This window comes from Orycteropus afer, unplaced genomic scaffold, assembly GCF_000298275.1.
Source record: "Orycteropus afer afer isolate SDZICR_OR568_19922 unplaced genomic scaffold, OryAfe1.0 scaffold00139, whole genome shotgun sequence".
Taxonomy (NCBI): Eukaryota; Metazoa; Chordata; class Mammalia; order Tubulidentata; family Orycteropodidae; genus Orycteropus; species Orycteropus afer.
In genome coordinates this window covers 1,256,276-1,269,129 of record NW_006921726.1, presented here as the reverse complement: position 1 = coordinate 1,269,129, position 12,854 = coordinate 1,256,276, and the positions used below count along the sequence as shown (strand labels likewise).

The 12,854-nt window shown below is 40.9% G+C and overlaps 1 protein-coding gene across 1 annotated transcript in view; it reads left to right on the top strand.

Annotated features, from left to right (window-relative positions):
• ZSWIM7 (zinc finger SWIM-type containing 7) overlaps positions 1 to 12,854 on the top strand; it is a 32,196-nt gene that overhangs the window by 5,027 nt on the left and 14,315 nt on the right. The window contains exon 2 of the mRNA XM_007945593.1: positions 179 to 200. Within this exon, the coding sequence (XP_007943784.1) occupies positions 179 to 200 (22 nt within the window). The remainder of the gene's footprint in view (positions 1 to 178; positions 201 to 12,854) is intronic.

Below are 12,854 nucleotides of genomic sequence, written 5' to 3'. Positions count from 1 at the left end.
TGCCTTTTTTAAAAAAAAATCTTTTATTGTTTTAGTGGGTTTTTGGGAAGGAGTAAAATTAGATGCATACGTTTAATTCACTACCTTATATAGAAGTCTTTGGGGTTACAGTCTTTTTAATATTGTTATAGTCATTAGTTTAGCATGATTAACTTTTTTTTCCATTTCTGTTTTGCAGTTCCTGATGACCATCTATTATCGTAAGTTATTTTTTTTAACCATCAGTGTGTTTTAAGAGCCAAATAATTTCAATATCAACTCTTAATTTTAAAAAATATCCTTACTAAACTGAGAACAGTATTTTCTTAACATTATTATTAAAAGTCTGTCTCAAGAGTACAAGGTATTTCCATATTGTCCTATTTGCCATTTTTGTTTAATATTGTTCTAGAAAAAGTTGTAGCTGACGCACTAACACATGAAAGAGAAATCAGAAGTTTACCTATCTGCAAGGAAAGACACTTATCATTATTCACAGATGATATAACTATATACTTATAAAATTCCAAGAGAATATAGTAAAATACCCAGTTTTTTTTTAAAAAAATACAGAAATTAGAAATCATTTCCTTTATACCACAAAGTTCAAAATTACAATTACATCCTCAATAGCAACAAATAAGTGAAAGCTACGTAAAGAATGAGTGACATTTAATTGCATAAATATATTTAAATTTAAAAGTCCAGAAGAATATTTAACAGCCTATACCAGTAGTTGGGAGCTCTGGTAGCATAGTGCCTAAAGCACTTGACTGCTAACCAGAAGGCTGGCAGTTCAAACCCACCAGCCACTCCTTGGAAGGAAGACTGGGCAATTTACTTCCATAGTGATACTACCTCGGAAACCCAAGGAATGGTCACTATGGGTCAAGTCCGATTGGATGGCATGTAACAACAACATACCAGTAGTTATCTTAGGTGGATGGAAGGAAGGTAGAATTTAGGGAAGGGCTTTAATCTTTTCTCTATTTTTTAAAACTTTTACAAGGATTGCATTTATTTAAAAAAGAAAAAACTACTTTAAAAACAAAGAAAATGGGCAAATAATAAAAGAATATATATGGCTAAGAAGTTTGAAAACAAGATAAATCTTACTAGCAACCATAAAACTACATATTAAAGTAATAAGGTAACTTTTCATCTATAAAACTGGCAACAACAAAAAAGATAATTCTAGATGTTGTCAAGAATATGGGGAAAGAGATCACTATCCTACTAGTAAAAGTACAAATTAGAAGATAAGCAATTTTGTTGTTGTGTGCATAGTGACCCTATATGACAGAGTAGAACCGCCTGCATTAGAATTTCCAAGACTATAATATTTACAGGAGCATATCACCCAGGTCTTTTTCTCCCATGGAGCCACTGGTAGGTTTTAACTGCTAACCTTCCAGTTAGCAGCCAAGCACTTACACATTGTACCACCAGGGCAATAGGAGCTTTAGAACATTAGACCCAAAAATTCAACTTATAAGAATGTATCCCAAGGAAGTAATCATAGATGTTCATAAAGATTTTGTAGTGACCATATTCATTCCAGGATTGCTTATGGTAGCAGAATAGAACAAAAATTCTAGCAACAATCTAATTGTCCAAAAATAAAGTTTGGAAACCATAAAGTATAATTCATCTTTACAGTAGAATTCTTTGTAGCCATTAAAAAAATACAGAAAAATATTCAATACATTCAAAAGATGTTCAGAATATATCATAAAGTGGACAGAGCAAGTTATGAGATCCATGTTTAAAAGTTAACTAATTATTTCTGAATGATAAGGTTGACATCAAATATTTATTTTTCTTCATAGCTGAAATGTTTATATGTTTAATGTAAAAAAAATATTACTTGCAAATAGTTTGTTGTATATGGGACTAGTTTTTTTTACTTGCACATAGTTTGTTGTATATGGGACTAGTTTTTTGGGAAATGAAGAACCTGAACATTTTAAAGCCTTAGTAGTTGTGTCTTTCTATTTTATGTGGGTTCTTTAAACATTTATTTCACAGTTTTAGTTCAACCCACCCATTTTATTTTCTACTTTATAAAAGTAACCCACACTCATTATTAAAAAAAAAAAAGAAAAGAAAACTTTTAGAAAATGAAAAATAGAGAACAAAACTCAGAATCATTGGGGAAAAATCATTGGCTCTCATGAACTTGTTTTAATTTTCTCCATCTTCAACTTAAACTTAAAATTGATGGTCTGTTCCACGTTGGTCCCTGACCTTGTCTTGACCAATGATATTGAGCATCTCCATCATCTCTTTCCACAGATGTAGTTGATTTGATTCTTGTATATTCCATCTAACCAGGTCCACATGTATAGTTGCCATTTATATTGTTGAAAAAGGGTATTTGCAATGAATAAGCTATTGGTCATGGAAAATTCTATTATATGCTCTCCAGTATCATTTCTGTCACCAAGGCTGTATTTTCCAACTACCTTTGCTTCTTTGTTTCCAAGTTTCACATCCAAACCAGAAACCAAACCAAACTCACTAACATCAAGTCGGATCCGGCTCATAGCAACCCCTCCTTGGGTTTCTGAAGCGATTGTGTGTTTGGTCAATTTCAGACTGCAGAAGTTGGTAAAAATCTTCAATTTCTTCATCTTGGTTTAGTGGTTAGTCATATATTTGAATAATACTAGTACTAACCAGTCTTCCTTGAAATCATATGGATATTATTCTATCACTGTTCCTCATCATAGATCTTGAAATGGTCTTTTTTGCCAGCAAATGTGGCACTTTTCCTCTTCAATTTATCGTTCCAGTATAGCAGACCATGTGATTGTCTGATTCATAATGGTCAGTTCCAGTCCATTTTATCTCACTAATGTCTAGGATATCAGTGTTTATGCATCCCATTTCATTGTTTACAACTTCCAGTTTTCTTAGATTCATACTCTGCACATTCCAAATTCCCATTATTAATGGATGTTTGCAGCATTTTTTCTCATTTTGAATAATGCCACATCAGCAAATGAAGGTCCCAAAAGCTTTATTTCATCCACAACATTAAGGTCAAATTTACTTTGAGGAGGCAGCTCTTCCCCAGTCATATTTTGAGTGCCTTCCACCTTAGAGGCTCATCGTCCGATGTCATAAGGCTATTCATAAAGTTTTCAGTGGCCATTTTTTTTTCCAGAAGTGGACCTGGCCATGTCCTTCTTCATAGTCTTTCTTACATTGGAAGCTCTGCTGAAACCTGCCACCATGGGTGAGCCTGCTGGTATTTGAAATATCAGTGGCATATGCACACAGTGCTACCGTGTCGGATTTGACTCATAGCGACCCCTCCTTGAGTGTCCGAGGCAGTATCACTGTGGAAGTAGATTGCCCAACCTTCCTTCCGAGGAGAGGCTGGTGGGTTTGAACTGCCAGCCTTCTTGTTAGCAGTTAAATGCCTTAGGCACTGTGGTAGTTGGAGCTATGTGTCAACTTGCCTGGACCACAATTCTGTGTGGTTTAAGCAATTGTGATGTGGGTTGTTCCAATGATGGGATCAGATGTATATGTTTTGAGTAGCCAATCTGCTGAAAGGGAGTTTCCCTAGGGGTGTGGGCTGCTTCCAGTATATTTATGGACATCCTGGGAAAAGAGACTCTCCTGTGGATCAGAATTCTGCCTACAGCTGTCCACCATTCGGCCTGGAGATCTTAGATTCATCATTCGTTGGAGTCAACAGCCAGTATACTGCCTGCCAACCTCGAGTTCCTCAGCCCTTGCAGCTGCGTGAGTTGGGAAAAGCCTCTAGCTTGATGTTTGATCCAAGAACTTTGGACTTGCCAGCTTCTATAAGTGTGTGAGCCATTTTCCTAAGATAAATTTCTCTTCTCTTTATGTATAAACTTACTGGTTTTGTTTCTCTAGAGAACCCAGTCTAACACATTTGGTACTGAGAGTGGTTCTAGAGAGACAAAATCATAAGGATGGGTTTCCTAAATTGGTTCTCCAATTTGATTAATCATAAAGTCACTGATGACCCTGCCTCTGTTAGTAAAGAGGGCCCTGCTAATCCATGATGTGAGGTGGCAACATTAATATGCAAAATAGCACTACCAATAGAGCAAGTACTTGTGAGAAGTGAGGCTCTTGGTGATTGTATGTTTGATACTTTCCCGCAATTTTGTCAGCATGAGTATATAAGGAAGCTGGTTGGTTGGTCCTACTTACACTAGACAAAGTAGTGAAAGAGCAAGATGAGCTCAGAGCTGCTGAGTCACGGCTGAAGCGCCGCATAAAAGACCTCAGTGTTTCCAGTTGTGCTCTGAAAGAAAGCCTTATTTCTTCTAGTAACAAAGCTGATATTGCCGAAAACCAAACCCAAAGTCTTATGTAAGTAAGGGTGGCTGAATTACAATGCCTATTAAATTACCAACCCAGAATGGTGTCTGAGGTAAAAGTGAGGGCATTGATTGAAAAAAAATGGGATCCTGAAACCTGGAATGGGTACCTATGGGCAGATAGTCAGGAAGATCAGGATATGGAGCCTGTAAATTCTGTTGAATCCTTCCCATTTTACAGGGATTACTGTAAAACCATTATCCCCCTACCTCAGTTTGATGGGATTAACCCAGCTGTTCCTGCTGGGTCATTGCCTGAGGCAGAGGCCATGGGAGACATTTCTTGAATGTTCTCAGGAACTGCCCCAACCACCCATTATTGCTGCTAAACCTATAACTATAGTTAAGTCCAAGCGAGACCCAAAAGGTGAAATACAAAGTGTGACTCAGGAGGTGGTATGCTATACCCAAAAAGACCTACTTTAGTTTCCTAACATGTACAGACAGAAACCTGCAGAATATGTATGGGAATGGCTACTGAGGGTGTGGGATAATGGTGCAAGGAGTGTAAGATTGGATCAGTCTGAGTTTATTGATTTAGGCCCACTAAGTATGCACTTTTCATTCAGTGTTTCAGCTCCAGAGGTTAGGAAAGGATCTAATAGTTTATTTGGTTGGCTTACTGAAGCATGGATTATGCAGTAGCCTACCTTAAGTCAAGTTGAAGTACCAGATCTGCTTTGGTATAATGTAGAAGAAGGTTCTAGAGGCTTAGGGAAATTGGCCTGTTAGAATGGATTTATCAGATTAGACACCTAGAGCCAGAAATGGAGGGTCCAGAAGACACGCCTTTCACCGGTACAGTGAGGAATAAATTTGTGAAGGGAGCTCCAGCATACTTGCAGACTACTGTGATTGCTATTTTATGTAAACCTGATTTGACAGTGGGAACTGCCCTAATTGAACTAAGACACTTAACTATGATGGGGCTGATTGGACCCCATGGTAGTAGAGGCCAAGTGGCAGCAGTTAATCAACAAAGGCAAGGTGGGCATGGTTACCATATTGGACAGCAGAGCCAGAACAGTAATCAGAATAGTCTGACTTGTGTGGAATTATGGCATTGGCTACTTGCCCATGGTGTTCCTAGTAGTGAAATACATGGCAAACCTACTAAATATTTACTTGATCTGTATAGACAGAAGAATTCTAGGTCACATGAACAGTAGCCTAGATCGAATCACCAGAATACAGAGTCACAGCCTCTCAATCAATTCCTAGACTTGAGTCAGTTTACAGACCCACAACCCCTTGAAGGAAGGGGCGGCTGGGTCCCTTTGAGGAAGGACTCCACTTCATTGCCAAAAATCTATAATGTCAATCTTTCTCCCAGCCTTCCTCAGAGGTATCTGAGGCCTTTTACGAGAGTGACTGTTCATTGGGGAAAAGGAAATAATAAGACTTTCGGGGATTACTGGACACTGGCTCTGAACTGACACTCATTCCAGGAGACCCAAAGCATCATTGTGACCCACCAGTCAGAGTGGGGGCATATGGAGGTCAAGTTGTTGATGGAGTCTTAGCTAAGGTGTGTCTCACAGTGTGTCCAGTGGGTCTCCGAACCCATCCTATAGTGATTTCCCCAGTTCCAGAATGCATAATTGGAACAGATATACTGAAGAAGTGGCAGAATTCCCACATTGGGTCCCTGACATGTGGAGTAAGGGCTATTATGGTAGGAAAAGCCAAGTGGAAGCCATTAGAACTGCCTCTACCTACAAAAATAGTAAAAGTAATACCTCATCCCTGGAGGAGTTGTGGAGATTACTGCAACCATCAAGGACTTGAAGGATGCAGGGGTAGTGATTCCTACCACATCCCCATTTAATTCACTTAATTCACTTATTTGGCCTGTGCAAAAAACAGATGGATCTTGGAGAATGACAGTAGATTATCATAAACTTAATCAAGTGGTGACTCCAATTGCAGCTGCTCTTTCTGATGTGGTTTCATTGCTTGAACAAATTAGTACATCTCCTGGTACTCGATATGCAGCTATTGATGTAGCCAATGCCTTTTTCTAGATACCAATTTCAAAGGACCATCAGTCAGAAGCAGTTTGCCTTCACCTGGCAAGGCCAACAGTATACTTTCACAGTGCTTCTTCATGGGTATATCAACTCCCCAGCACTATGTCATAATTTAGTCTGCAGAGATCTTGATTGCCTTTCCCTTCCACAAGACATCAAACTGGTCCGTTATACTGGTAACATTATGCTGATTTGGATGTAGTAAGGAAGAAGTATCGATGACTCGACTTATTGGTGAGACATATGCATGCTATAGATTGGGAAATTAACCCAACAAAAATTCAGGCACCTTCCACCTCAGTGAAATTGCTAGGGGTCCGATGGTGTGGGGCATGTCGAGATATTCCTACTAACATGAAGGATAAGTTATTGTATCTGGCTTCCCCAACAACTAAAAAGGAGGCACAATGTCTGTTAAGCCACTTTGGATTTGGGAGGCAACATATCCCTCATTTGGGTGTGCTGCTGCACCCTATTTATAAGGTGATTCAGAAAGCTGCTAGTTTTGAGTGGGGCCCAGAACACCAGAAGGCTCTGCAACAGGTTCGGGCTGCTGTGCAGGCTGCTCTGCCACTTGGGCCATATGATCCTGCTGATCCAATGGTGCTTGAAGTGTCTGTAGAAGATAAAGATGCTGTTTGGAGTCTTTGTCAGGTCCCTATTGGTGAATTGCAACACAGACCCTTGGGATTTTAGAGCAAAGCCCTGCCATCCTTTGTAGATAACTACTCTCCTTTTGAGAAACAACTTTTAGCATGTTACTGGGCTTTAGTAGAGTCTGAACGCCTAACCATGGGCCACCAAGTGACGATGAGGCCTGAGCTGCCCATCTTGAATTGGGTGTTGTCTGACCCACAGAGTCATAAAGTTGGACGTGTACAGCAGCACTCCATCATTAAATAGAAGTGGTATATCAGAGATCGGGCTCGAGTAGGACCTGAAAGGACAAGTAAGTTGCATGTGGAAGTGGCCCAAATGCCTGTCGTCTCCATTCCAGTCACATTACCTTCCCTCTCCCAGTCCCACCTATGGCTTCATGGGGAGTTCCTTATGATCAGTTGACTGAGGAAGAGAAAACTTGTGCCTAGTTTACAGATAGTTCTGCATGATATACAGCAGCAGCACAACTGCAGCCCCTTTCTGGAACTTCCCCGAAGGACATTGGTGAAGGGAAATCCTCCCAATGGGCAGAACTTTGAGCCATGCATATGGCTGTTCACTTTGCATGGAATAAGAAATGGCCAGATGTGAGATTATATATGGATTCATGGGCTGTGGCTAATGGCTTGGCTGGATGGTCTGGGACTTGGAAGGAGCATGATTAGAAAATTGTTGATAAGGATGTATGAGGAAGCGGTATGTGGATAGAGTTCTGTGAATGGGCCAAAGGAGTGGATATTTGTGTCTCATGTGAATGCCCACCAAAAGGTGACCTCAGCAGAGGAGGACTTTAACAATCAGGTGGATAGGATGACACGTTCAATGGAAACCAGTCATCCTTTTTCCCCAGATACTCCTGTCATTGCTCAATGGGCTCATGAACAAAGTGGCCATGGTGGCAGGGATGGAGGTTATGCATGGGCTCAGCAACATGGACTCCCACTTACCAAGGCTGATTTGGCTACCACCACTGCTGAGTGCCCAATCTGCTAGCAGCAGAGACCAACACTGAGTCCACAATATGGAACCATTCCTCAGGGTGGTCAGCCAGCAATCTGGTGGCAGCTTGATTACATTGGACCACTTCCATCATAAAAAGGACAGTATTTTGTTCTTACTGGAATAGATACTTATTCTGGATATGGATTTGCATTCCCTGCACGCAATGCTTCTGCCAAAACTACCATCCATGGACTTACAGAATGCCTTATCCACCCTCATGGTATCCCACACAGCACTACTTCAGATCAAGGCACTCACTTCACAGCAAATGAAGTGCAGCACTGGGCCTATGCTCATGGAATTCACTGGTCTTACCATGTTCCCCATTATCCTGAAGCAGTTGGCTTGATAGAATGATGGAATGGCCTCCTGAAAACACAATTTCGGCACCAGCTAGGTGGCAGTACCTTGAAGGGTTGGGGCATTGTTCTCCAGGAGGCTGTATATGCTCTAAACCAGTGTCCAATATATGATTCTATTCCTCCAATAGCCAGGATTCATGGATCCAGGAACCAAGGGGTGGAAACAGGAGTGGTACCACTCACTATTGCCCCTAGTGACCCACTCAAAAAAAATTTGCTTCCTCTCCCTGCTACCCTATGCTCTGCAGGTCTGGAGATCTTAGTCTCAAAGACAGGAACACTCCCACCTAGAGACACAATACTGATTGCATTGAACTGGAAATTAAGAATGCCACCTGGCTATTTTGGCTTCCTCATGCCTCTGGATCAATAGACAAAGAAGGGCATTACTGTACTATCTGGTGTGATAGATCCTGATTACCAAGGGGAAACTGGACTGACACTACATAATGGAGGTATAGAAGAATATGTCTGGAACACAGGAGAATCTTTAGGACGTCTCTTAGTACTACCATGCCCTATGATTAAAGTCAATGGAAAATTACAGCAACCCAATTCTTACATGACTTCTAATGGCCCAGACCCTTCAGGAATGAAGGTTTGGGTCACCCCACCAGGCAAAGAACCACGACCAGCTGAGTTGCTTGTTGAGGGCAAAGGAAACACAGAATGGGTGGTAGAAGAAGGTAGTTCTGGATATCAGCTACGACCATGTAACCAGTTGCAGAAATGAGGAGTGTGCTTCTTAGATTTCTTCGTTGTATATGTGCATCAGATATTTTTGTTTCCTTATGTTATGAAGTAATGCGTTTTGGTTGTATGTGTGTTAGCATATCATGTTAAGCCCTAATAACTTTATAATTATCCTTATTTAGAGAATATATATGGTTAAGATGTGTGCAACTGCCAAGTTGACAAGGGGTGGACTGTGATAGTTGGAGCTGTGTGTCAACTTGGCTGGACTACAATTTTGTGTGGTTTAAGCAATTTTGGTATGGGTTGTTCCAATGATGGCATCAGATACATATGTTTTGAGCAGCCAATCTATTGTAAAGGAGTTTCTGTTGGGGTGTGGCCGGCTTCAAGTATATTTATGGACATCCTGGGAAAAGAGACACTCTTCTGTGGATCGGGATTCTGTCCACAACTGTCCATGAGGGAACAAACCACCATTCGGCCTGGAGATCTTGGATTCATCATTCGTTGGAGTCAATAGCCAGTATACTGCCTGCCAACCTTGAGGTCCTCAGCCCCTACAGCTGCATGAGTTGGGAAAAGCCTCCAGCTTGACATTTGATCCAAGAACTTGGGACTTGCTTGCTTCTATAAGTGTGTGAGCCATTTTCCTAAGATAAATTTCTCTTTCTCGCTCTCTATAAGCTTTACTGGTTTTGTTTCTCTAGAGAACCAGTCTAACACAGGTACTATGCCACCAGAGCTCCCATCAGTGGCATAGCTTCCAGCATCACAGCAACATGCAAGCTACTACAGTATAACAAACTGACATGAGTAGTGGTCAACTAACATCGTATCATAAGCATTTTCCTACATATCACAGTTTTTTCTGACATATCATTTAACTGCTTAACCTTATTACTAATCCAAAAAGTAAAAAAATTAACATCCATTTGGTGGTCAAACATGGAAAAGTTTGACAGCATTGGTGTTAGGGAGAATGTGGAGAAATTAGACCTCTCATACAGTGCTAGTGGGTGTGTAAAGATGTACAACCACTTCGGAAAGATATTTGGCAGTTCTTCAGTTACATAACCAGGAAGAATTCTCACATATGCATACCAAGGGACATGTACAGAGATAAATGAGTCTTGCTTATAATAGTATAAAATAGAAACAGAATGCTTATCAATAAGGTACTTAAAAAATAAAATGTAGTATGTACAAAAGAAAGGAGCTCTGGTGGTGTAGTGGTTAAGGAGTTGACTGCTACCCAGACCTTCAGTGGTTTGAACGCACCAGCTGCTCTGTAGATAAAAGATTAGATAGTCTGTTCCTGTAAAGATTTACAGCCATGGAAACCCAGTTTGGGGCATGAGTCAGAATGGACTCAGTGGCAGTGAGTTTGGTTTGGTTGGGATGTACAAAAGATGGACTATCACTCAGCAGTTAAATAGAAATAAATATATATTGATGTGCGTCATTTTCAAACACATTGGTGGATGAAAGCAAGTTGCCAACAAGAAGCCTGTAATATACCTTTTACGTTTTTAAAACTCATGTTAAAAAGGAAAAAAAGGTAAATGTGTGCATACACACACACACATGTACTATGTGTAATAAAATATAAAACATTAACAGGAAGGACCCCAGCATAATATTGTTGCCTCAGGAATGAAAGCAGGATGGAGATAAATATAGAAGCAGTAGGAAGAAGTACACTAGTTATACCACCAAAACCAAACCCACTGCCATTGAGTCAATTCTTACTCATAGCAACCCTATAAGACAGAGAACTGACCTGTAGGGTTTCCAAGTCTCTAAATCTTTACAGAAGTAGACTGCTTCATCTTTCACCTGCAAAGCAGCTGGTGGATTCAGAACTGCTGACTTTTTGGTTAGCAGCCGAATGCTTTAACCACTTTGCCACCAGAGCTCTTACTAGTTACACCAAAAAAAACAAACTCACTGTCATGGAGTTGGTTCCAACTCATAGTGACCCCTTCTTGGGTTTCCAAGACAGCATCTCTACAGAAGTAGATTGCCCAACCAGTCGCCATCAATTCCATCTTACAGTGATCCTATGTGGCCAGAGTAAAACTGCTCCAAAGCATGTTCGATGGATGAATTTTCAGAAGTAGACCACCAGGGATTTCTTCCAGCGTACCTGTGGGTGGACTCGAAGTGCCAGCCTTTCTCTTAGCAGCCAGTAGTTAAGGTCGTATGTCAACTTGGCTGGACCTGGTTGAGTGCCTGGGCCACTGAATGTAGTTATTCCCCATGGTGGAACCTAGCTGCTTCAGGGATGTGGGCTGTCTCCAGTATATGAGAAGCATCTTTGAGGAAGGTGACCAGCTGATGGCACATTTGAACCCTGCATGTAGCCGAGTCATTCTTCAGCAGCCTGCCATGTTGCTCTGCCAATCTTGGGATTTTTAATGGACTTGAATTAATGGCCTGCCGTGTAGTTTGGTAATATAGGGATTCTGCCTTTTCATTTGTCGACCTTGGTTTGTCAGCCTCAGCAGCTAGCAGCTGCCTGAGTGAAGAGATGCCTCTAGCTTCAATGGGCCAGGAATAAGAGGCAGAGTTGAAGTCCAAGGTCAAGGGGCTTTCATCTAGCCCCTAGAGCCTGGCATGTGGAACTCAGACTTCTAACCTCCAAAATTGTAAGAGAATAAATTCCTGTTGTTGTCAGATGCCATCGAGTTGTCTCCCACTCCTAGTGACTCTGTGTACAGCAAAATGAAGCAATGCCCAGTCCTGTGCCCATCATTGCAGCCACTGTGTCAATCCATTTTGTTGAGCGCCTTCCCCTTTTTTGTTGACCCTCCACTTTACCAAGCATGATATCCTTCTTAGAACATGACCAAAGTAGGTGAGACAAAGTCTGGCCATTCTTGCTTCCAAGGAACATTCCAGCTGCGCTTCTTCCAAGACAGATTTGTTAGTTCCTTTAGCAGTCCATGGTACTTACAACATTCTTCGCCAACACCACAACTCAAAGGCATCAACTCTTCTTCAGTCTTTCTTATTCATTGTCCAGCTCTCATCATGGCTTGTGTCAGGTGCACCTTAGTCTTTAAGGAGATGTCTTTCCTCTTCAGCACCTACGTCTTTTGCAGCAGATTTTCCCAGTGCTGTATGTTGCCTGATATCTTGACTGCTGCTTCCATTGGTGTTGATTGTAGAACCAAGTAATACGAAATCTTTGACAACTTCAGTCTTTTCTCCATTCATCGTGATGCTGCTTATTGATCCAGTTGTGAGGATTTTTTTTTTTTTTTTATATCGAGGTGCAGTCCATACTGTAGACTAGTCTTCAGTCTTCATCAGTAAGTGCTTCAAGTCATCATCACTACCTTCAGCAAGCAAAGGTGTGTCTTCTGTGTATTGCAGGTTGTTAATGAGTCTTCCTTCAATCCTGATGCCACGTTCTTCTTCATATAGCCCAGCTTCTCAGATTATTTGCTCAGCATACAGATTGAAAAGTATGGTGAAGGGTTACAACCCTGATGCACTCCCTTCTTGATTTTAAACCATGCAGCATCCTCTTGTTCTATTCAAACAGCTGCCTCCTGGTCTATGTAAAGTTTCTTCACGAGTACAATTTAGTGTTCAGGAATTCTCATTCTTTTCAGTGTTTTCCATAATTTGTTATGATCCACACAACCAAATGCTTTTGCATAGTCAACACAAGTAAACATCTTTCTGATATTCTTTGCTTTCAGCCAAGATCCATCTGACATCAGCAATGATATCCCTTGTTCCACATCCTC